The sequence below is a fragment of the Cotesia glomerata genome, linkage group LG3 (assembly GCF_020080835.1).
Source record: "Cotesia glomerata isolate CgM1 linkage group LG3, MPM_Cglom_v2.3, whole genome shotgun sequence".
Taxonomy (NCBI): domain Eukaryota; kingdom Metazoa; phylum Arthropoda; class Insecta; order Hymenoptera; family Braconidae; genus Cotesia; species Cotesia glomerata.
The window spans coordinates 4,391,899-4,418,836 of record NC_058160.1 but is presented as its reverse complement, the minus strand read 5'-3'; the positions used below and the strand labels follow the sequence as shown (position 1 = coordinate 4,418,836).

The window sequence follows — 26,938 nt, the reverse complement described above, 5'->3', positions numbered from 1 at the left end:
CAATAATAATTGATATGAAAAAAAAAATTTGTAATGAGCATTGAAAGTTTTAGTTAAAGAAATTGTCGGTCTCATAAGTGAAGAAATCTACCTAGTATATAAACATAACCAATAGAATTAAAAAATTTATCTTAAACAAATGACAATCGAATAGAATAAATTTAGTTACAATAAAAATTCATTATTTCTAAGTCAAAAAAATATAGGTTCTGGATAAGTAATCACCATCGTTTCATATACTAAAACCTTCTCCGAAACACGCTGCATCTTATGGTATAAGTATTTTGTATTACTCATGCGGGAAAAGTAGTATCTTGACGCTCGCTGTTGCGGATGAAAAAGAGCCGTTTGCCCATTTTAAAATTATGCGTGAGTTTTTTCATAAATAAAACTATTATTTGAGTGCGACAAGTTTACTTGTCGTACTCAAATTATTCTCGGCGCACTCAAGCTATCCTTGTCGCATGCAATTGACTGTGAAAACTGCTAAAATTAAAATAAATAACAAAAAAAAAACACAATCTAACTGTCAATATTAAAGAAGTGAGGTTGACATTACAAAGTTCATATTTTTAACGAAAGTAAATAGTATATTGTGTGACTAGGGATGAAACAAAACGATTTCAGACCAGAGTGAAGTTGCCTGCCCAAGCGAAGCGAGGGCTGGCATCACTCGGTCTGAAATCGTGTTTCATCCCGCGTCACACATTATAATTTTCATATAAGTTGCATTAAAAATGCTAGTTTCAATGTCTGGAGCCAACCAGAACTAGATAGTTTTAGACGAACAGCGAAAATACCATTTTATTATGAAACTTGTAATAAAAATAGAAAGTAATAGTTTATTTTTTACCAAACATTATTCGTAAATTGACAAGTTTTCTTTTATCATTCTTATTTATGCTTAATTAATAACAGAATTATAATATGTCAGTACAGTTAACGGTTAGAATGACAATTATAAAGATATAAAATAAACAAACAATTGATAGGATTGAAAATAAAGCTGCAACTTCACCTCGCGGACAGAAAATCGTCATTTTCTGTCCGCCGGAAAGAAATAATTGATACCTACCCGGCACAGTCGCATTGGTCTGAAATTGTCTAGTTTCGGTTGGCTCAACAGGCATTGAAACTTACATTTTCAATGCAGGTTATATGAAAAATAATTTATTAATATTGAGCTGTTTAATTGTGATGAAAATTAATTTAGCAGAAATATGATAATTTTAATAATTTTTGCAAAAAATAAATTATGATATGAAAAAATTTTTTTTAAAATTGACATGTAGAAATTTTATAAAATAAAAAATACAATTTTTACGAATAATTTTTTGAAACAAATTTGTTTGTTAAAGAAAATTAAAAAATTGTAGTGACAGCTAAATTTAATGTCATTTAATTTTATGTGTTGATTGTTTCAGTGTGTAAATTTATTTTTTGTTAATTAAATTAATTATTTTGCATTTATTATCTGATATATATTTGTTTCTTTTTTTTTTAACTTTTTATTTGTTTTTAGGGACTGGGGGGGGGCTCCGCCCTCAACCCCCCGCCGGGGCTTTGCCCCTGGACCCCAATTTTATACCCACATATATCACCGCATTTGTAATACAAAATAGTATGTGCAACTCGTGCGACGTTGTCGCACTTGTTGCACAATATACTAATTCCGATCGGTTCAGTAGTTTTCGCAGTATAACCGGACAAAAAAACCGGCTCTCCATTTATTAGTTAGAATATTTAATATGTTACATGTGATATAAATTTGTCTTTAAGAAGCTTTCGAAATTTCTTCTTAATAAAAAAATTTAAAAAATATTCACGTGACTTTTTTTATTGTTGTAAATAATGGCCCGAAAAAATTCAAGCTTTCAAAGGGAAAAATTTTGTATGAAATTATGTTCCGACAAGATGAGGGTTGAATATGTAAATGTATGTAAATTTAATACAGAGAACTTGGATGTAGGTTTTGAAAGGTGAAATATTTTAAAATTTGTTGAAAAAGAAAAAAATGGATTTGCACGAAAAGGATTTTATAAATTTTACAATGTTCAGAAAAATTTTTCTTCTGATATATGTAGTTTAAAAAAAAAAAATTGACATATATGGAAAATTTACGTACATATGTGATATATGTTAAGAATTAATATAGAAGATAAATAACATTGATGATTTTTATTTTATTTATTTACTCTTTTTTTTTTATAATCTGTGATAATCATATTGATTAAAACCACATGTCAATGTTATATTACCACAACTCACTGCATATTTCTTCCTTATCTATCTATATATATGTACCTATATATGTTTCATAATATTTAACGATAATTCACGATACATCACATCAGCAATTAGATTCACAGTCACGCATGATTATATTGATCCGTCGTTGGTTAAATTTATTATCATTTGCACGTTAAAAGTTTGAACAGAGATGGTATATCGCGAAAAATACTTATATATTTTATATACGCAGAAACTGGGCCATCATGATATGTATTGAAATTTTTTTTACATATTTTAATATTGATTTTTTTAGATATCACTTCAAGCATCTTTTTTACATTTAACGTTAGTAAACTTTTTCTACATTACTTAACTGTATAATATAATACATCAACCTATTTTTTATCATCTCTATTAAAAAGAGTATGTTGTCGGTAATAGTTTTTCTGTACGTATGGGATTTTATAATTTTTTTTTCTATGCTTCAAGGTGATGATTTTATCAGTAATCATTCAATGGAAATAAAAAAAGTAACACTCAATCTATGAATCTAATAGGCACTCATATATTGTGTAATATAAAGGCGTACTTCAACTTGAACTTAAGCACTTCAGAAGTCGAGGGTTTGTTTAATAATTACAAATTTATCATTTCATTTTTGACATGCTATTTAATGGAATCAATTATTACCTATAATTGCAATAAATTTTTTTTAATTTAGAATAATAATAATAGTAATAAAAATTTGAAAAATCCAAAATTACACGTCTCATAACACTTATTTAAATGACTTTTGAATAAAAGTGCATGTAATAAGTATTATTTTTATTATATGGAAAATTTAATAAATTGTGCTTTAATTTATTTATAAATAAACTTAGTTTATTTATGAATAGAAGAACTTTAAAAATAATTTACCATGCAATGATAGAAAGTATTTATTATAAACTATGGAATAATTGCTTGGGGTGGTGCTTATAGTACCACTAGAAATTCTATAGTATCAACTCAAAATAGACTGATTCAAAAAATTATTATAGATGAAAATTGTAATGTTCTAAATATACAAAAAACTTTCATTGTGAACTCACTCATCTTCTATTTCAATGATTGCAGGCAGAAACTTTCAAATACTTTTTTCAATACTAGAAATAAGTCGATTTTACTGCCTAAAATCAATAAAAACATCACAAGTCAAAGTGCAAAATTCACGGCCTTTAAACATTTTAATATGTTACCAAACGAATTTAAATTTTTTGCTGGAACAACCAAATTACTGAAGATAAGTCTAATTCAATGGATAAAGCAATGTGACTTATGATTTCCTCTAAACTACTATGATAAATTAATTAATTATGTAAGCTAGCTTTCGTGATTTGTAATTTAATTTATATATACCAGTCCTATGAACAGATGTTCTGTATCTCTATAGGACAGATATGTCATTAATTATACTATATATTGATTATCTGTAATATTTTCTGGTTTAATAAATAAATAAAATTTTAGATTCAAATATTTCGCGGCATTTTCATCTCAGATAAGAAAAATACACCGCAAACGCACCTCTGAACAGATGACGAAGCGCCCATGCGTGGCTACGTATCTATATATATACCAAAAATCAGCCGATTTTTGTTTTTTATTAATTATAATTAAATAACACCGAATTATACAACGATCTGTAATACAAAACCAGTTGCTGCAATTCTAAAGCTAACAAAAAAAAACAGGTCTTGATAAGTTAATTATTTCGGGAGTTATCGTGATGACATACAGACATCCGGACGTCCATGTAAAATTTTTTTTAAACAGTTTTCTTTTCAAGATGGCAAAATAAAATTAATTTTTATAAATTACAAGATGGATTATTTAGAGTGTTTTCTTGATATAAGTCTACCCATATTATTTTATAAGTGTAATATAGTTGTGATAGAGGCATTTTAAAGCCGCATTATTTGACCTTGATGTGTTGAAAGTAGAAGAGACTAAGACTACCTCAAACGTTCGCGTTATAAGGCGTGCAATAATAATCATAAGAAATAAAAAATTAACTTGTATCAAGAAAAGTATTTTGAAGAACTTTAATCGTGTTGATTTGAGTAGAAAAATTCTTTAACTAAGAAATTTTACTTGATTCTAAAATGTCTTTTCAGTGTAATAATAATAATAATTAAAGAGTTCTATATTTCAAAGCCATTATCCCCTAGAGCAGTTGGCGCAACACCAAAAGATCCAGGTTCGATTCCTGGTCTGAGCATTTTCCGAGTTATTTTTTCGATGACCGAAAAAAGTTTCACTGAGTAAAAAATTAACTTCTTTGCTTAATCTTAATTAAAAATAAAAAATTTTTAATTATTAGATATATTCACCCGAAGATGGTATTGAGTGCTCATACCAACAATAAAAGTGGTGAAAATAAATTTAATAAATAAAAATTTAATGTAAAATTTTAAAAATTAGTCTAACATCAATTTGGATCGGGGATAATGGCTTTGAAATATAGATATCTTTAATTAGTAAAAACACCGATCTTCGGAAAAAATAGTAAATAATAATAATAATAATAATTTCTATAAAAGAGTTAGAAATCAATGATCGGTAGTCAAAACTAATCTATAGGGTGTTATCGAATGGAAGATAAGGTTGCCTGAGCTCCTATCTAGAAGCTACATATATTTTTAATAGAATACATAACTGAATGTATGGGTACTCCGACAGTTAGTATTGCGATGACTTTTACAACTGTGTACTATATATATATTCAATTAAATATCTCATAAATTATAAGAACTATTGACTGCTATTAAATGTCATAAAAATCTGGTTATTTACAGTAGTTTCTACAATTAAGTTATCAACAATTTTTTTTCAATTAGTATAAGTTATAGTGATAAACATCAGTTAGTTTAGAGATGGCAGCATCATATGATGATTGTTATGACTCTTCTTGGCATCTCATACCACCTGATTACGTTTGCAATGAAGATGATTATAGGCAAGTTTATTTGTTTTTATATTTAATATTTTTATTAATATCATTTAAAAAATAAGTTAAATTTTGTTAAATTATTCATCATCTCAAACTATTATTCAAAATTGAAAAAATTTTCATAAAAATTTTTTATATCTTTTTTATATATTTCTTAAATTTTCATAAAAATTTTTTTATGTATAAAATAAATCATTTGAGCCAGACAAAAATTGATTATTATAAATAAATAATGATTAATACATTTATAATAAATTCTTCTTGTCTTAAAACATAATTTCTGTTTAAGAAATAATGGCAAAAAAAGAAACCCCAAGCAAAAAAACCGTTAGCATATTACAAAAAAATTTAATAAAAAAAACTACAATGTATTTTTCGTACCTCACGATTCTTCCTTGTAAAGTAATACCATTAAACCTTTTCACACATCCCAAACATGCAGAAAATAACTAATTAAGAAGAAAAAAAAATTTTTCACATTAATTTTGAGCCACCCACAATACAAAAGTCCGTCTTACTATTCCCACGCCCTAAAGAAATGCCCAGAATAATTACCTGAAGACAGTTTAAAATTTCATTTAATAATTTTGCTGAGACATAATACATTATGAAGTTACACAATATATCTTTTATTACCTTTACAAACAATTTAATTTGAAAATAAAAATACAAATATATAATAAACGAAACATTACTTAAAAACTAAAGTCCACAATGACATTTTTTTACCTTAAAATTAATAAGGAAGGACAGTAACACAGTACAGAGTAACACAGGGAATCCCTCGTTGGTACTTTCTCATTACTTACCACATACGTAATATAACTAAACCGCTCAATACAATATAGCAGTTCAACCATATGGTACTGACCGATTTACAATTTTCTCATCATCGTCATTACACCTGTCCGTTTGATATTTAATATAATAATATTATATTAAGAGACTGTCAACCGCATCTTATACTTTGTTAGTAAATTAGACAGCGGACAATATTAAATATAAACCGATGAATTCTATTGTGTAAAATATTAAGTATTACATTATGTAACATTTTATAAATTATGTATTCACATTAGCTATTTAAAAGGTTATGAAAAATGTAAAATGTCTACATTGTGTAGTTTAAATAATTCTAGCAGGGATCTTTGATGTATATCGTAGCAGAAAATATGTATATATTTTTTATTATTAAAAGAAGCAATTCTCGATCCCTTCCGGTGATTTCCGGTATTCCTACAATAAAAAAGGAAGGACCAGAAACTATTTGAATCATCTTAAACGCTTTTTATTATCAACAAAATACGATCGTAAGATACAAAAGAAGCCTATTGACATTTATACAGTAGCATATATCGAAACTACCAGGATAATGCGTTATATTTTTTATAAAGAGTCAAATGTGCCGAATAGAATAAGTTAGTTTAGGTCACGCATAAATATACCGGGCACTACACACCTCAAATAGACGTATATTTGTATTATCCTAAATATGGAGGTAGCGTGGAGGATCCTGAATGCTCGATGGTAGCGGAAGAAAATAAAAAGGCGACACTCCGTCTAAAGCATCCCGTAGTGTATAGTGTCCGTCTCTTTTTATTTATTTCATTCTTGTATTGGGACTTCTATTTCTTCCCTGATACTCTACGCTGGCTAAATAGTTACTCGAAAAACTACATTTAATTCCTGGAGAGTAGCACAAGTAGGCATAGTAGTACTACCAAACTTACTACGTTCATTGACGGGAACGGGCCCACCCGGTTTTTCGTCTTTTGTCAGAATTTATGAATGAACCGAACAAGTTTTTCTTCTTCTTCTTCTTCTTCTTCTTCCTTTACGAAGAGAATTATTTTACTTTAAACTTCGCTTTACAAAAATTCATTTTTTTATTCTTTACAATAAATTTTTTAATTTAAATAAATTTTAATTTATAAATTAAATTGATTGTTATTGATTTGTTACTTAATGTTGGTACATTCGTTGTCATTTTTTCTCTCGACGGTCAACTTACACCTCGTCTCTGGCGATGCCAAGTGATATGATATCTCATTGGATTGATAAAATACATTTTTTACCTTGAGCGCACACGTGGAAATTATTTTTTTAATACATTTTGATCGAATAACATGTATATATTTTTTATATATGTAGATAGTTAAATGAAGATAAATGATTTTTTGACCCTGCATATTATGTAATTAAAAAAAAATTGGTTGACTTTTGATAGCAGATTCTAATTGAGGATAAAGTTGGAACATTTCAAGAAATTTTTTTTATTTTGAAAATATTGATGTGATAAAGAAGTAATTTTACGGTTTCTTAGAAGAGAGGTAGTAATCTAGTATCGACTTTTACTTATATAATTTTTGCACTTTGAATTTTTACACTGAAAAGATGTAATATAATTGATTAGAATTTTTATAGGAATATTTAATCATAAAAATTGATCGTAAGAAATAATTAGACAAGTTAGAAAAATTCGATAAATATATTGCTATAATTATCAAGATCATGAATAATGATTAAGATGATTTAATATGACTTCACTAACAAAAAAATTTACTTGATTCAGATTTCAACAAATTTAATTTTCTTGAATTAACTAGAAAAGTTCTTAAGCTAATACATTTTTTTATGTTGACAAAAAAATTAACTTAATTCAAGAGAAAAATCTTAAACCAAAAATATCATTCAAAAAAATTAGATCATCTTGAATCAAATAGAAAAATTCTTATACTAAGAAATTGCTCTTAGTTTGAATAAATTAGATTTGATTCAAGAATTTTTCTTCTTGACTCAAAATGCTCTAATTCTTCAAAATGATTTTCTTAGTTTAAGATTTTATTCTTGACTCACGCTAATTTTTTTATCAGTGTGTCATTTTTTGAAACAAATTAATAATTATCTGAATGAATGCTGCCGCAAAAAGGATTTATTCAGTGAAATCTACGTTGTCTTGTTTGAAAATAATAAAGCGCTTTTTAATTCGTAAAATTGTTTAATAAAAAAGTTTTTCTTTCTATTATCTTCACTTGTGAAGTACATTATTTTTAAAGTCATTGAAAAAGTTAAATTGTATTTTTATAATTATGATATTGATTAGAAATAATGTTATTGAAAAATGGTTTTTTTGTCGTGTATATATGAATATTTAATCTGATTTAATCTTTTCTTATTCTAAAATGTAAAATTTTCTGTCAATGTGTATTTTTTAAATATCAAGAATAATTACTATATCAGCACCTTAATTCCCAAAAAATTATTTCTTTATAATTAAAGATTACTTAAACATTCTAGCAATGAAGAAGAGCTGAATATTGAAAGTAGTGGATTTTTTTAAAGAAATAGTTTCGATTTAAAAAATCGCTTCCTACTAACAAATGAAAAAAAATATTCAATAAAAATTTGAATGTTCCAAACATCAAAGGTGATTTCTCAAATTATGTGGCCACCTGTACCAAATTATCGCACATTTTGTTGCATTGAAAACTCCTTTTACCCCCATTTGACACATCGTCATTCATAAAAGGTTTAAGGTTATTTATTATTATGTAAATTAACTAAAATATCTAAAATTGATGGCAAAACTAAAAATTTGAACCTAACGATAAAGTTTTTCCAAATCTTGATATTTTTTAAGCTTGAAAAAAATAATGAGGTATAAAGTAATAAAATGAGTGAGAAAATAAATATAAATAAAATTCAAGTAAATCTGTGGACCCGGAAGTACTAGCAATTGAACAAAAGAGACCCACTTGAGGCTGGTGCTGGTGTTATAAATTTTTCACCTTAAATTCTCCGAATTATTGCAGGGACACGTTTCGGTAATAAAAGTAAGTACCTGTTGTAAGTGTAAGTTTGAGTGTAAGGTTATACATAAAATTTAAGCTTTAAATGTTCAGGTGTTAGAAAAAAAAACAGTTCTTTTCATTTTCTACCGTCATTCCCATTCATGAAAAATATTTCCATTCCCTTCCACTCGACTTTGCTCAATTCTTGTATAGTATGGTGGCAGTATCCTGCATAGTCTACGGGTAGTACAGCGGCTTTATAACTCCTACGACAACAAAACACCATCCGAAAACTTAACAACCACTTGCCTCGAGCTCGAGATGAGATATGCTGGTACATTAGGTGCATACATAATAATAATAGCTAAAACTTAAAATCTACGGTCAATGGAATAGAAGTATCCACCAGTCAGAGTTCTTAAATTTGAAAGCCCGGAGTTGTCAAGCCGACAGGTACTCGTATTGTTATGTTAATAACCAAACAGTTGGAATAACTTTAAACTCCTAAATAGGTGGATGTCTATTCTCAATTGTATTGACACTAGATTTTTCGTCTTCACTTATTTCATTATCCCGACAATCGATGGCATGCCCTTTCCTGCTTCCTATTTGTAATTTTATAGTGTTCCCGCATATCTTAAATCTTTTAACCTGTTGGGAATAATTTTGCTATTTACAAGTACTTTATCATTCTAATTTTCTTAAAGTTTATTCCTTATGCTCTTAAATAAAACTCCACGCCTGTATTTTGTACATTGCATTTTTCAACAAAGTGTAAAGTGTCAATGTCGGCTTACAATTTTTGAGAATATTTGAAAATTATTTTAATCTAGAAAAATTTTATCCACTCGAAAAAAAATTAATTTAAATCACAAGATATATTCTTGAACTAAAAAAGGATCATTTTGCGGAATTTAATCAAGTTTTATTTAATTTAAATAAATTTTAGTTGAATTTTTATGCTTGATTCAAAATTACCAAATTTTTCAAAATGATTTTTTTTACTTAATTTTTTTTTTCAGTGCAGAATTTTACTTTTTTCAAGAAATTCAGTTTTTTGAATTCAAAAATAAAATTTTTAACCAATGAATTAAAATTCCTGCGAATCAGCAAAAAATTCTCTCATTTTTGCTACTTTCTATCTCATGATTAAAGATAATATTATTTTTAATTTATTTCTTAATTTTTTGATTAACAAAAAAAAACTGGCATGATTTAAAAATGAGTTAGAATTCAGAACAAAGCTTAATTCCGTGAAATTTTTCGATAAGTATATTATAAGCAAATTGTAATTATTTTTTCTAAAAATAGAAGTATCAAAATTAGATAGCATGCACGAAAAATTTGTTTATTTGATAAAATCAATCCTAATTAATTAATAAATAATAATTCAAATGAATAAAATTTGCCGCTTAAAGTAGATGTCGCTAAGGTTAAGTATTTTATTTATTTTTGTTTTAAAACAATGAGACGTAGACAAATTGGATTGCGTGTTGGAAACAAGTTGGCACAGCTATCGCCAAACAGTCGTGAGACTTGGACAAATGTTACTCGATTGCCTTTCTCTCCTATCCCTTATACACTGGAGGGAAGCGCTGTGGTGTAGAGTAGGATGTAGGATGATACTTGGTACCACCCTTGGAGGCTTTCACCCCTTGAAAATTTTCTTTTTGTGCATTCGCCGCTTAGCTCTTCTTTGCCTAACTCATATTATACCAACTATCTACCCATTACTCTCTCTTATATCGTTGTTACTCACTTAAATATAGTTTATTGCCCTACAGCAGTTCGCCAGATAATAATAATAACAATAATAAAAAAAGTAGAACAAAAAAATGTCTTTGAGACCTTAAACTCGATTCTAACTGGATTAGATCCCGTGTTTTTATTTCTTAAGCGTGATCTCGCTACTCGATTTGTTGCCTTTGCGTGTCGATGACATTTTGTCACTACTATTATGCAACTTTTCGTGAAACTTTACTAAATATTTATGTAATATATACTTATTTACAAATATGTACTCTAATAAAAAAAGAAAAAAAAAAGGTGTATTCAATTTTTTATTTCTTCCTTTAAAATTCTCGGTCCCCTTTTGTATAACAAAAAAAAAAAAAAAAAAACTTGCGGTAATTAATTACAAGGTTCAAGGGGTGGCCATCTTTAGTGAATCAAAGCAAAGGTCAAGTTAAGATCCATGATCCATGAATTCTTCTTATCCATGGATGTGGATGATGAGTACGAGGATGAGAAAAACGACACTAAAGTATGCCGGATTACAATGGGACCCTTGTACGCCCCCTTCCGAATTTTTTGACTTATAGAGACCAAGGGTATAAGTTTATATATGTATTATGTGTGTATGTGTAAGGAGAAGAGGAAGCTAGTTGAGGCAGTTGACAATAGAAATACCGAGAGAACCGGAAACTACCTCGGGAAACTTTTTCACCTTGTATACATCTATACACACGAATACGCCGATGAGACATTTTATATTGATGAGATGCTGAAAATAGGCGGTGTCACAAAAAAATGGCTTCTAGGTTTTATTTTTTTACTACACCAAAAATTATTTATTTGTTAAATAATTTTGAGAAAGTTTTTTCAAGTGGAGATACTTCGATTTTTTATAGTAATTTATTTTTATTATTGAGGTGCTTACAATTATTTATTGTAACGGTTGAATTAAAAGGAAATTGTAGTAAAATTACTACAAAATTATTACTAGAAGATAATTGCACGCCTCATAGCGCGAAGCGCGTGAGGTTGTGCTTCATACTCGACTCGTCAAGGTCAAGCAATTTTGTGATCTTTAAATGCCTTTATCACAACCATATTACACTTATACAATAATATAAGTAGATGTACACCGAAAAACACTTAAATTAAACCATCTTTTACTTTCTAAAATCATTTCATGTTGCTCTAAATTCATTTCAGGTCTACTCATAAAATCTCTACTCACAGCTATCAACGACATCTGCAATCAGTTACATTTTTATTCGAAATCGTATTCATTCAGTCACAACTTTATTCAATCAAATCTTTACTCTGATTCAACTTTACTCAATATTACTAGCTTTCAGGTAGAACTTTAATCAGTTACAACCTTACTCAAATTCGACAGTAGTCAATTACAACTTTGCTCAGTTTCAATTGTATTCATTTTCAAGTCTATTCACTGAATTTTTAACTCAGTTACATCTCTATTCACAAAGAATTTATTCACTTACATTTGTAATCATTTACAACTGTACTCACGTTCATCTCTACTCACAAATTTATATGGTTGATTGATAATGTAAAAATTCGTGAGTATAGATGAACTTGAGTACAGTTGTAAATGATTACAAATGTAAGTGAATAAATTCTTTGTGAATAGAGGTGTAACTGAGTTAAAAATTCAGTGAATAGACTTGAAAATGAATACAATTGAAACTGCCCGTGTAAAAAAAAATCGTCTTAAAATTGTCTTAAAATTGTCGTTCGTTTAAGATCTTAAACGTGACACAAACCAAGACTATTTTAAGACGCCAAAAAAAAAAAAATTCCGAGAGCAGATTTTTGAAAATTTGGTTTTCGAATTTGTTGTGAAAATTAATTTTTAGACGATTTTACGACTTTCTAACCGCAATATTTTTGAGTAAGATGTTTTTAAATTGAATTTAAAATTATTATCTGACAATTTTAAGACTTTTTTAAGACGTTCCGTTTTAATGTTCCGGGGCTCTTTCGCTGTTAGCCCATCTTAAAATAGTCTAAATTTTTTTTTAAGATTTTTTTAAGACTAATTTAAGATAATTTTAAGACAATTTAAAGACGTTCCACAATAATTTTCTGGAGCTGTCACTGTGATATCATCTTAAAATAGCCTAAAAATTTTTTAATAATTTTTTTAAGACTATTTTAAGATTTTTTCAAGACGATTTTAAGACTATTTTAAGATTTAAGTCTTAAAATAATTTTTAAATTAGTCTTAAAAAAATCTTAAAAAAAGATTTAGAGACTATTTTGAAATGAGCAAACAGCGACAGAGCCCTGGAACATTAAAACAGAACGTCTTAAAAAAGTCTTAAAATTGTCAGATAATAATTTTTTAACAATTTTAAATTCAATTTAAAAACATCTTACTCAAAAATATTGCGGTTAGAAAGTGGTAAAATCGTCTAAAAATTAATTTTCACAAAAAATTTGAAAAGCAAATTTTCAAAAATCTGCTCTCGGATTTTTTTTTTTTGGCGTCTTAAAAGAGTCTTAAAATAGTCTTGGTTTGTGTCACGTTTAAGATCTTAAACGAACGACAATTTTAAGACGAATTTTTTTTACACGGGTGAGCAAAGTTGTAATTGACTACTGTCGAATTTGAGTAAGGTTGTAATTGATTAAAGTTCTACCTGGAAGCAAGTAATATTGAGTATAGTTGAATCAGAGTAAAGATTTGATTGAATAAAGTTGTGACTGAATGAATATGATTTCGAATAAAAATGTAATTGAGTGCAGATGTCGTTGATAGCTGTGAGTAGAGATTTTATGAGTAGACCTGTAACACAGCCTTCCTCATTGATGTTTTACTTAATTTGTCAGTTTTGTCATGTTTTAAGAGCCTTCTTAAAAATTAATGAGATAAAAAATTTATGAGGGATCGCTCAAGATTTTTTAAACTTTTAAGGTTGAATATTTGAAATATTTTTAAGTTAATTTTTAATATAAATATCAAAGATTTCTTATTATTTTTTATAAAGTTGATATACTGAAGACTAAAAGTGAAAAGAATAACTACTATTACTGTATTTTAATAAGCAAATTATCTTTTAGAAGTTGAAAAAATCTTGAGCAATTTCTAGAAATCAAAATTTAAATTTGAAATTTTTGGAACATAATTTTTAACTAAGAAAATTGAGAGAAAAAACCTGGAAGATTACAAGATTAACCGAGAAAATTGAAAGAAAAATCAATTTTTGACGACTTTTAAAGTTTTTAATAATCTTGAGCGACTTAAAAAATTCTTTTCTCTCAAAATATTTCAACTTCAAATTTAAGTGGCTGAAAACGGCACTAAGATGGCCAAAACCTATACTTTTACTCTATAGGAGAATGAAAAAAATAGTCGGTTTTTTTTGCGCCACCAATTTTTTAATTTAATTTTAAAAAATCACACAATTGACTCTTTTTTATTAAAAAAAATTAATGTCTGAAATTTATAAATACATATAATACACCAATACTTTTTAGTTTGCCGTAATAAATATAACGTTACAATAAATGTCAAAACTTATTTATTAAATTATATCTTATGGCAGATAAAACTTTTTTCATTAAGAGATAAAATGAAATTAATCTTTTAACTTCATGAAAAAAAAAGATTGAAATTGATGTTTTTCACTAATTTATCTAATGTATAGGTATAATTTAATGTATAACTATCTATCATAAAAACTTTTATACGGAGCCAATTTTCTTCAAATCTCTTCATAAAATTAAAAATTTCCAATATTTACTTTTTGAAATCTAAATTTATACTCAAAATTTGTAATTCGTATCAAATATATTTTTCATATATTTCATGACATTAATTTGACACCAAAAAATGGCTGACTGAATTTTTAAGCTTCCCTTAAACCTTAAAACTTAATCTCTGCAGTTTTCTATTTCAAGCGTCTTCTATTATAGGATTCTACTACAATTTTATTTAAAAGTTGTTATAAGAATAATTAAAAAAATTTTATTAAAATCAATAAAAATTCAATTCATATTAAATCCATCAAAAAACTTTCTTCTTTTAATTTCCTGTCGTAAAAGTTCAAAATTTTTTTAAATTTAAAATTGAATGGCTAAATATAAAGTGAAGTAAAAATAATATTCTACGCACCCCTTTAAAAAAAAAACATTTATTTTCTTAACCAACATAATAAAATTCATAAAAAATTTTTGAAGCTCGGCTGTCTAATTTTAAAACACAGTAACTGACAATTTAAAAATTTTTCTTATTAAAAAAAAGTTTGCGCGGCAAATTGATAAAAAATTTGATTTATGAATAGAAAATACTTGAATAAAAATATTTTTAAGAAAGATTACTTGAAATTAAGGTCTAAGCGTGATAAGAAATGCAACAATACTGAAAAAAATCAGGTATAAAAATTTTGCAGTTACTGTGTTTTAAAATTGGGCAGCCGGCAGCTCTATGTGATACAAAAAAATTTCTTTAAATAAATGACTTTTAAATTTGAGTTTTGTCCAAACTTTACCATTTATTAGGCAATCAATAGTCTAGCGACCTTCACCAGGTTCATAAAAGAAGTAACGACTATCGCCGTGATGTGATGTTAATGTTACAAGGCACATTAACACTGACGCATTAAAGTGTAGTGTTAAAATAAGTAGACAACTGGTAAAAGACGTGTGATCGATGATAAACCTGGATTGGATAAGACTCAAAAGTACTGTCTGTATATAACACATACATAAACTTTTATCCATGATATATGATATATATAAAAATTACAACCCTCAGTGCCGCGCCCCGCACTATTCCAAAGAGCAGACTCCTCCCAGCGGTAAATTTACCACGAGAAGATACTCTCGAGCAAAACGGTTCAAGCATTGTCACGGGGTGGCAACGAATGTAAATTACCGGTCTTTCCCGGCGCTCGTTATGGTAGGGGTTGGGAAAACCCGCCCCTAACCAAGACACGCCTCCATGGAAACTGTCGAGGACACTCAAGGATCAAAGTGCGTTTCAACAGCAACTTCACTAGCCGTCAAGTGTTCGTTGAGGATGCTCGAAATATTATTGTTGTAACACTACTTTTCGAGTCCTCGCTTTTCAATTCCACACGAAAAATAACACTCGGGGAAAATCGTAGAGCTCGTAACAGTGAAAACTAAACATACACTGTTTATTCTAAATTCATCCACAAATATTTTTGTATGTGCTGTGAAGTGATAGTTTGATCAGTGGTTCGAGGACAGTGATTTTTTTTATTAAACAGTGTCAGAAATATTAAATTTTTTTTAGACACACTAGTGTAGTTAAAAAATTAATATATTGACTCTTTATCAGAGATTTTTAACAATGAGTGATAAAAGTAAAATATTACCCTGGCACTTATTGCCCTACCCGGCAAACATTCTTAACCATTGGTACAACCAGATAGCTTTAAACTCAAGGTAAAAATCCATTTTTTAAAACATCAAAATTCTGCAATACGGAAATTTAAAGTTTATTAAAGAAAATTGAACACATTATTCCAAAATTTATCTTTTAGAAGGGCTATCAGAGCCATCTGTTGCACAAAAAAGTCAGACTCAAGTTCTGATATTTCCTATACTAATAAAAAAATTGATTTGATTCAAGGAAAAAAACTCTTGAATCAAGAAAATCGTTTTAGAAAATTTTGTCATTTATAGTTAAAACGACAAATTTTTAAATCAAGAAAATTTTCTTAATTCAGAAACTTCCGCTTATTTTAAGACGATAAAATTCTTCAAAATGATTTTGTTCAAGAGTTTTTTTCTCTAATCAAATTAATACTTTTACCATTGTATGAGTTGAATTTTTGTATAATTTGTATTTAAGATTTAGTTAAAATTTTTTTGAGATTATTTAGAAGACATTTGATTATATAGCACTATTGATAATTGAGTTTGATGCATCCTCTAATTTTTTCTGTTAAATAAAAAATGTAAGGAGCATTTTTCTGACAAATCAGTGGGCGTTTTAAAAAGTATTATGTAATAATAATACTTTTATTATATCTAATAATTTTGAAATTTTGTATCTTCATTAGTCATACATGTACTTTTATTGTAACTCTTTTTGTATACTTTTGCTATCTGGCTATACTGCCTTGGCATTGAAATTAAATAGTGAATAATAAATAAATAAATAATTTAAGGAATTGTTTAGAAGGTAAAAAACAATAAAAATGTATTTTTGGGATTATTATGAATATTGCATGTTTCAAACCACTGATAATAACAATAAAAATAATTCGATAAACAAGGAAGACTATGGAAGTGATTTCGATGCCTGATATTCTTTATCTTGAAAATCGATCCAATATAATTTACAATTCCTCGTACGTTATTTGGTAAAAGTTATTGTTTAGTAAAATAAATATTTTGAAATTCGTGCTTTAATAAAAGATCACACGGCTTAAGTGATTTTAGAATCTGAATAATAGAGGGTACTTCGGGCACCCAAGGGCTCTAGAGTGCACAATGAGGTTTAAACAAAGCCCTGGATTAGCAGGTTCCGGTGAAGTCGTTTTCAAGAAAAGTAACTTAACTTCTTCACTCGTTAAATTTTTCACAGGTTCATTCTCCGGCACGTAGAAAGGTGCAAATTCTCACCGGGTGGTCATTTCGGAGTTTCTGACGCAGAGTAGTTTTACCGGTACCGATGGGGAAATATAATAAAGGCGGGTGGCTTCAAGGCAACAAAAACTGTACTTTGACTGGTTTTAATCGGTTTTTAAAATTCTACAACACAACAAGCTGCCTGAAATAGTAATAATTATCTTTTGAACGAAAGACTCTGCCATGCACAAATCTTATTTACTCATAAGTTTTCATTGTCATACTTGTTACTGTCTCGCTCCCGTTGCTGGGATAACTTTTCTCTCAATAGTCATCGAAAAAAAGAATAAAGAATCTGTTAGATTCGTGTTTTTTTTTAAAATTAATCTTTCTTTTTTTACTTTTTGTTTGGTTAACAGATTTTTTGAGAGTATTAAAACACCAGTGGCTTCCAGAACGAGCTCCGGGTTCCATATCAGTGATATTTTGGAGTTAAATGAAGCCAAACCGACGGCACAAGACGACAATCATGGTAAGTCAAATCCTATTACTTTTTATTTTTATACATTTTTTTACTCAAAAGTCTTTCTATTCAAGCTTTCAAACTTAAAAATATTCCAAATTCTATTTTTTGTAGCACAGAATCAAATATGCTTTTCTAAAAGTATTTATAGTCATTTTTTTTTAATGTAATTAGTTAATCTTCCATGTAAAAAACATATTTAATAATCAAAAATTTTTTTGATCTTCAATTTTTCAATAAAAATTTCCGTAAAAAATTTCTGACTACACTGAAAAAACAGTTTGTTTGGCTCAAATGCGCAGATTTATTTGAAATAAATTAAAAATATGTATTTAATGTTAACAAATTTCTTCCATTCAAATATATATTACTTTGAATCAAATACTACTTTGTTTTGGTTTATTTAACTGAATCGACTCATTTATTTCATTCAAATAAAGATTTGTTAACTATTAACAAATCTCACTTTAAGTAAATTACGCCTGGTGCCGCTGCGGTCGCCACTGTTATTTCTCGACGTGATTTGTAAAAAGTAAATAATGAGAATTAACTCATTTTACAAATGTGTTTGTTTAATTTTTATAGAAATAAATAAAATAAAAAAATATATATATATATATATATATATATATATATATATATATACTTAGACAAATATATGTATTGGAATAGTTAACTATAATAGACATTAATAATTATGATGCTGAAGTTAGCAGACATCTGTCAATTTTTTTAATTTTTATTACAGATCAACAATAAAAAACATATTTAAAAAAAAAATTTGCACTTGCAATTTTTTTTTAATTTTTAGACCTAGAATTTTTTAATTAAAATTTTATTATTATAAAAGTCCTAAAAATTAACAGATGTCTGTTAATTTATGAAAATTAAGTTAGCCGACATCTAAAAATTTTTTATTAAAAAAACTGTTACAAAAGAAATTTTTTATTAAAAAACTTCATTCGTAAAAAAATTGAAAAATTATAAATGCAATTTTTAAAAAATATTTTCTAGTTCAAATTTAATAAATAAATAAAAAAATTAAAAATTAAAAACTTCGACTAACTTTAGTATTATTGTTAATTACAATATAATTATAGTTAACAAATCTGATTTGGTTGAAATATATCATTGTTAGCACCTAAGAAATATTTGTTAACTATAAACAAATCTGGATTTCATTCAAATATACTGTAACTTTGTCTCAAATAAATCAATTTATTTGTATCAAATAAATATTTCTTGTGATATTTAAATAAGAGATTTATTTATAGTTAACGAGCCTCATTTCATTTAAATGAACGGTTTTCTCAGTGTAATTTTGATAACATGTTCATTAGAATAACTAATATTTAAGCGATAATTCTTTCAAACAAAATAATGTAGAATTCATTTTCAATGATTTAAAAGATATTTCTTAAAAATTAAGCAATAATTTCCTTTATGATAGCAATGATTAGTCAAAAAATCATGCGTGATTCATTTTTTGGACAATTTCAACCACTTATTAGAGAAAAAAATGGCCAATTTTCAAAATTTTAGTCATAGTCTTTTTGTATAATCATGTATCATTGACTTCTGAACAATATTAAGATCATTTTAATCATTTTTTCAGCCAAAAATTAGCTCATTTCTATCATTACAACAATAGTTCTTCCCAATAATCATGTCTAATTAATTTCTTAGCTAACTTTCGTCTTTTTTTGAGTAAAAAAATAATTAATTTTGAGAATTAAAACAGCAATGCGTCTAAAAATTACATATTACTCATGTTCAAATAATGTTTAGAATATTTTATTCATATTTTGAACAAAAAACAATAAATTTTCAACATTTCTGGTATGATTTTTCTCAGTAATCATCTATAGTTTATAAATTAATCTTCTGATCAATTTTTGATTCCTTACAATCATATTTGAAGCTTAATTTGACGATAAAATTCATAGATCATAGATCATTAAATCATTTTCGAACATTTAATAATGACTGAAGTAAAAATTGTGAAATGATGTATTTTTTAGCGACAACAATCCTTCCAAACAATGATGTATCATTGACTTACCAACAACTTTTGGAACACGCAGTCCAACATGGAAACCTGAGAAATTCGTTACCACCCCCGCCGCCTCCTACAACGCTACCACCACCAGGACTTCTAGGATGGCCGACGGGACCAATCCTGCCGGTGTCAGTGCCCCAAACATTAGCCGAAATGACTGGTAAGCCTCCATAAAATATTTATCCAAGAGCATGAAATTTGATGAAATTGAAAAACTGAGGATCCTTGTATCAATACAGCTAAAAATCTTGATCTGAAGATCAGAAATGTATTGTTGTAAGTGTACTCTAGGATCGGACTTGACCCCAGGCCCGGGGGAGAAATGTATCAGTGGGGTATAACCTATTAAAGGCGACAATGAGTACATATCCCTGGATATATTTGGTGTGGAGCATGTATTATAGCTTTAGCATTCTCCTTTCTTCTCTCCTCAGGTTTTGGTTTTGTCACAACCCTTATTTATTTAACACCCTACAATTGGTTCGCGCCAGCTAAGCAGGATCTAATAGTCGTATAAAAGGTCCTTAGGTACCGGGGACGCGATTGGCCAACTTAGGGTGACAGATGTCACCGTGGGGACAGATGCAAGCGGTTGCAACTACATTTATAGACACATATATTCTGGAGAGAGGAAAAAAAAGACCAACACAAATGAACGAAAATGATGGACCCCTCCCGTAACAACTCGATGAATCAAAATTGTCACGCCCAAAATTCACATTGTCGCGGTTACTGAATACTCGTGTTAGTTTCCACCGCTTACTTGTGCTTCTACTTTCGCATCTATTTAGCCAAAAAGTGCCCTAATAGACAGCCTGTTGTCGAAGAGGGCTTACTGTGCTTTCTTAGTGATGGATATATATTCCATACCATACCGTACCCTTACCCTTACTTCACTTTTTTGATACCTCTCTTATTATGAAAACTTTTGGGTGTGACATCATCAATGATTCGATTATTCCAGAGCATCACAGCTAATACCTCATCCTCAAGCTGAAAAAACTCTATCCAATGATTTGATGTAATCCTTATACTTATTTTGAATCTCATTAGAATCTTATTGTGCAGAACATTTTTGGTTTTTTATTAATTTTTAACGATTGTGAAAGTTTTATTGAATTATCGTCAATAAACATGGTAAAAAATGTATCAATATTTAATAAATCTTATTAAAAAATCTTATAGAATTTAGTTCGAAAATATTTTGAACTTTTTTATATCGATAAATTGGAGAAAAAGAATTTTTGAAAAGTTAAGTTAGTAGAATAATAATTCAATTTTTTGTTTTATTGAAATGAAAAAAAGATTAAGAATTCTACGACCAATATTAAAAAATCAATTCGTTTATCTAAAAGATGCGCCAGTTTTTCTCTAATTTGACGATCGTTTATCAATTTCTTCAGTAAATCCTCCAAAACTCGATTAATTACTTTCCCAATCAAATAGAATTAAATGGTTATAAAATTAGCAGCTAAAGGTTCATCCATACAAAGTAGGACATGTAGTATCATCTTAATTGAAATCACAGAGGGCGAAAATCAAGAGCTAATCTCCCATGAAAATGATATGGTTGATCTCATGTGGGGTGCCACACACTCACACTTCTACAATCCACACATATTATATTCAACATGAGAATCGAATAGGGTTTATATAGTTTTTCGCACCCTCTCCTTCAACCCTCCACACAATAGCATATTGTACACTTATACACTCACCCCACTGAAGTAGTAGACCAGACTAGAGACCAGAGACTACATCCTAGATATATCTCGACTCAAGCCTACCCTTTTTTATTGCACATAAATATAATATTTTCAATATATAGTTTGAGTTTTGGTTCTCTACAACCGATAGCGTGTTCACAAGTACTTTGTTCAAACTTAACGTTCCCCACTTAGACATATTATTTTTTATAATATATGTAATATAATTTTTTACTATAAATGATCATTAACTCTTCTTTACCAATAATGTTTCTGTATTCACGGGGATAAATTTTTTTGGTATAGTCTAAAAGTCTAAATTTAATGAAGGAAAATCCCTTTGTCTCAGTATCAGTTATTTTGCCTGTTTTTATAGATGATAAAATAATCAAAGTTTTGAAGGTTCAACATCATTTCATTTGAACTTTGAAAAGTACAAAAACAATTTTTATATTTCAAAACAATGACACAGTAAATATTACTCAAGCTCCACTTATCACTCTTCTTTTATTGATGTAGAACGATAAAGTTTAAAAATGATAAAAAAATATGAAATTATAAATTAAATAAGTTCATCAAGAAAAACGTTTAAACTTTGTAATATTTTATTTGAAATTTACTTATCCCAAAAAAGTAGTTTATTTACATTAAATCTTTTAAATTGTAAGTCGGCGTTCTAATTAGCAAATTGTCTAACTCCATTTTTGTGAATCTTCCATTTTTACAGAAAAACAATTAGTTCAAAATGTATTATCACTCTAAAAAACAATTTAATATCTAATAGAGATATAATATTTTGGTTTAGATCATTCAAATAATTTATAATTAGACTATTGCTACATCAAAATATTAAAAAATCACCCTCTAAAAAATAAGGAGTTAAACCAATTGCTAATTAGACCGTCGAAGTACATCTTTCTAAAAATAATAAAGAGAAAAGTTTCACAAAATTTCAGCTAAATCAATCTATGACTTTTTTAATTAATTCAATTTAAAATTTCAGTACGATAACTTGTTAGAGCCCTGACATTTTTGAATAAGTTCAATAACTCCGTAAATATTTAATATTTTGATCTTCCCTCTTGCAAGTAAACTCTCAATACATTATATTTTCAAAATGTAAAAAAAAAAGTTCTATTTTTTGACATTTTTTAAGGTATATTTCTCCCTTAAAACTTTAAAGATTTCTGAAACTTAAATTTTCTGACAGTTTTTTAGCGCTTTTTTTAACAAATAAAATTTTTTTCAAATTCTACATTCTGAAAATTAAAAAAACTGTGTGTGTAATTTTGTCTTAGTTTTTTGTTTTGTAACAATTTATTTGCTATAAAAATTCGAAAAATTGTTTGCTGATTTTAGTTTCATTTAATTCCACTGAAGAATAGGTCAAATAAAAAAAAGTTACACTGATAGAAGGATTTTTTAGCATCTAAGAAGATTTCTTTGTATTTAAGAAATCATTTCTTAAACATCATTTCTTAGTATTTAAAAAGTATTTTCTAGTATCTAAGAAATATTTCTTAGTATTTATATTTCTTAATACTTAAGAAATATTTCTTAAATACTAAGAAATATTTTTTAAATACTAAGAAATGACGTTTAAGAAATGATTTCTTAAATATAATTAAATCTTCTTAAATACTAAGAAATCCTTCTATCAGTGTAGTGAATAACTTGAATGATATATTTTCAAAATTAAAAAAAAAATTTGATTCTTTGAAATTTGTACAGAGATTTCCCCTTCAATCATTAAAAATTGACTGTCTTCTGTTATTTTCTTACAGATCTCTAACCCCGAATTTTTTTCTTTATTTTGCAGTTCACCAACAGCAGCAACAACAGCAACAACAGCCCGATTCAACCAGTCCAACAATATCGGACCTATCATTTCCCTCGTCACAGCAAGACAACGGGAACGACTCCTCCAAAGATGAAGAACAAGACTTCGAAGAAACGGAAGAACCCACTGATGACCATGATCACGATAACGACCACGACCACAACGACGACAAATCATCATCGCGAACCCACGACCTGAGTGACCACCACTCTGGTCATTGCGGGAAGAAACAAAGAAAGCGCAGGGTTCTGTTCTCAAAAGCCCAGACCTACGAACTGGAAAGAAGATTTCGTCAACAGAGGTACCTTAGTGCTCCAGAACGGGAACATCTCGCTTCAATTATCCAGCTTACCCCGACCCAAGTGAAAATTTGGTTCCAGAACCACAGGTATAAAACGAAACGCGCCCAAAATGAACGCGTTGAAGCGGGCGCCAGTGGGTGCTCGCCCCGGCGAGTTGCGGTACCTGTTCTTGTGAGGGATGGAAAACCCTGTCAGTCAAAATTAGTCGAGTCGACGTATTCGGGAGGTGCCCAGGTAATGGCCTCCCCGTATATGCAAAAACCATTTTGGTGGTGAAATTATGTTGTTTTATAAATTATTTATTTTTATCGAGGATTCAATATTGGTGAATATATTTTATTTCCGGTGGTGCAAAATAATTAAAGATGTAGTTTTTGTAGCGAGGTTTTGTTGTTAAATATTTAAATTATTTTATACTAAAGATTTTTTTCCTTAACTCTTCTTTCAAGTGATCTCGGTACTTTTAGCTTCATTACGTCCCTAGTAGATTTTTTTTTCCGTACACAGAAAAAAAAATTTACTTGAATCAAGTAAATAATTTTGAAGAATTTTATCTTCTTGATTTGAATAGAAAAATTCTCAAACTAAGAAATTTTTCTTGGTTTAAGTGAATTTTACTTGATTCAAGAATTTTTTGTCTTGATCCGAGACAATGAAACTCTTCAAAATTATTTTCTTGGTTTAAGAAATTTTTCTTGATTCAAGTAAATTTTTTTTCTGTGTAAGAATTTATTTAAAGATTAATCAAGTTATTTGATAATGTTTGATAGGTTTTACACATAGTGTTTTGTTATGATTGGTAATAATTTGATTTTGTGTGGCAAAAGATTAACGCACATTTTTTTATAGCGCATTACAAAATTTCTGAGGAAAAGAAAATTTTAAAGAGCGAAAAATTGAGTACGATTTTTAAATTTTTGAGCTGATTCTAAAAAGGTGAATTGAGATAATTCGCAATTTTTGTCCTCAAAATTTTTAAAGAAAAAAATTTTGAATTTATTCAATATTGAGGAGAAAAATTTTAATTTCAATAGTTGTGTACTATTGCTAAAGATTTTTGTTATTTATATTTAAAAGTGCAATAAGATATTTATAGTTTCTTAATATGGTAAAGCGACGCTTCAAATATTAAACTTAACAAGTTAGTTTCGAATAAAAATTTTGAAAAAATTTAATGAAATTCTAATTATAAATTAGAAATTTAATAGATATAATTTATATAAATAAATTTAACTGAAATTCTTATTCGGAATAAAATAAAAATTTTAAACACTGTAAATTTTCCTTTATATTAATTTATTAATATTAAATATTTTATAATCTTGGAAGACTTTTTTGAAATTAAAAAAATTCAAATTTTATGTTAGGGTAAAAAATTTACCTTATTAGAACCTTCAAGCTCAAATTTTACGATAAAAAAGCTTTATCTAAATATTTTTCAATAAAAACTTCAAAATATTTTTTTTTAACGAAAAAAATCCAAATTTTTTAAACCTCAAAAAAAATCAGAATTAATTGTCTCAATCTTTTTGAATCTTTCTTTTCTCGGATTTAATTGTCAATGCTCGAAACAATATCGACTGAACAAAATATTTAATGTTATATATTTTTGACTTCAAATTTTACACAATCGTTTATTTTAAAAACTAAGCGCATAAATTTCGTTGTAACACATTTGTATCGGTTCGAAAGAATGAGAATTTTTAAAAAACTAAAACTAAAAATATCAAAATAAAATTTTAACTAAAAAAATTAAAAATCTAACTAGGGTAACGTTGAAATATATATCAATCCTTTCCTACATTAAAATGTAGTGCTGTACAAAAAACCATAAAAAGAGTAAGAAAGTGATCGAAAAATAAAATCCAAGTGAATAAATATAAGTATAAAAAACTATTAAATTAATAAACTAAGATTAGAATGCAATTGTTGTGAATATGATTATAAAATAATGATTTAATACACGAATTCAGTGAATTTAAAATTTATAGTATTAACTTGAAATCTAATGTTTAAAAATTAATGTGTAATGTCCAACTACCTTTCACTACAATTGTTATTAATTTTATTAGATTAAGTATTTATTGTAGCAGGTTGTATATATGTACATTGTGTATCATAGTGAAGAAAAATATATAATATATAACCGCAGAAGCGTGCATATAAATTCCGTATTTTATTTTGTTCCTCCTTTCCACCAATAATAATAACAACACAAAAGATAAATATAACCTAAATCCTAACTAAGGTTAAAAATTACATATAGGATGTGTAGAACGCAGAAGCTCATCTAACATTTTTTGCAGTGCTTCGTACCAGAAGAATGAGCCCAAGCCCAAGCTTCCTTTTTGCACGACACGACGGAAGCAAGCAGTAGCTCGAGTGACACGTTTCCGGTTTCCGTTTCCGAGCGGCCATCTTGTTACCGGTTTAGATTTCCCGTTGTCTACCAAATCCCTTTAACGTTTCTCATGTCTAAAGTCGTACAATTGTCATTACTCATTTTTTTATTGTTCTTATATTTTATTATCGATTTTTTTAAACGTCTAAGTTGTAATATAATTAATCAATTCGGTTTATTTTTTATGCTCGAGTCATAAGTTATTTTTTTTACTTAAGGGTTGGGCTTTCGATAACTCAATTCGAAGGGTAATCTGGGGATATATATCTATACATCTTATTGAGAGATGACACAGCAAAGTAAATGGAGTGGACAACGTCCAGCATATGCTCTGATTTGGTAATATCATTGAGTGCTGTAAGATAAAAAAATATATAAAAGTATTGTGTGTATGTATGGGGATTTTTTGTCAGATATAGTACAGATCAGTATGTGGTTATTATTATTATTACTACTATTATCACGTGTTTTATGTCCATGACATACGATACAGACTACAACGGGAAAATGAAAGAAGCAAGCAGAAAGCACTGTAGCAATGCACCGAGATTTCCAATTCGATGTGTTTAGAGCGGGGTCATGAAGCATGTGGAACACGTTACATGTTACAACCACGGTAAAATATAATCGTGCGAAATGTCTGTGCGACGGACCGGAAACTCTGATAACATTCAATGGATAACTTTGACCAGTATGATTTATATGTGACCCTTTCTAATCATGATCTTTGGAGTTGTCTTTTTGGGAGTATTTTATTTATTTTTTTTTTGTAAATTTTAGTGCATATAAATGTATCG

The 26,938-nt window shown here is 28.1% G+C and overlaps 1 protein-coding gene across 2 annotated transcripts; it reads left to right on the top strand.

Moving 5' to 3' along the window:
- Positions 1-4,974: 4,974 nt before the first annotated feature.
- Positions 4,975-24,236, top strand: LOC123260789 (homeobox protein Nkx-2.2a-like). Of its 2 annotated transcripts, none has more exons than XM_044722135.1 (4): positions 4,975-5,230; positions 17,730-17,842; positions 19,855-20,052; positions 23,418-24,236. In XM_044722135.1, exons 1-4 carry the CDS (start codon positions 5,148-5,150, stop codon positions 24,014-24,016), a joined length of 993 nt encoding a protein of 330 aa, XP_044578070.1. In that variant the 5' UTR covers positions 4,975-5,147; the 3' UTR covers positions 24,017-24,236. The 2 variants fall into 2 exon arrangements, with proteins under 2 accessions (XP_044578070.1, XP_044578069.1); XM_044722134.1 differs by lacking the exon at positions 4,975-5,230 and adding an exon at positions 15,725-16,179.
- Positions 24,237-26,938: the final 2,702 nt, after the last annotated feature.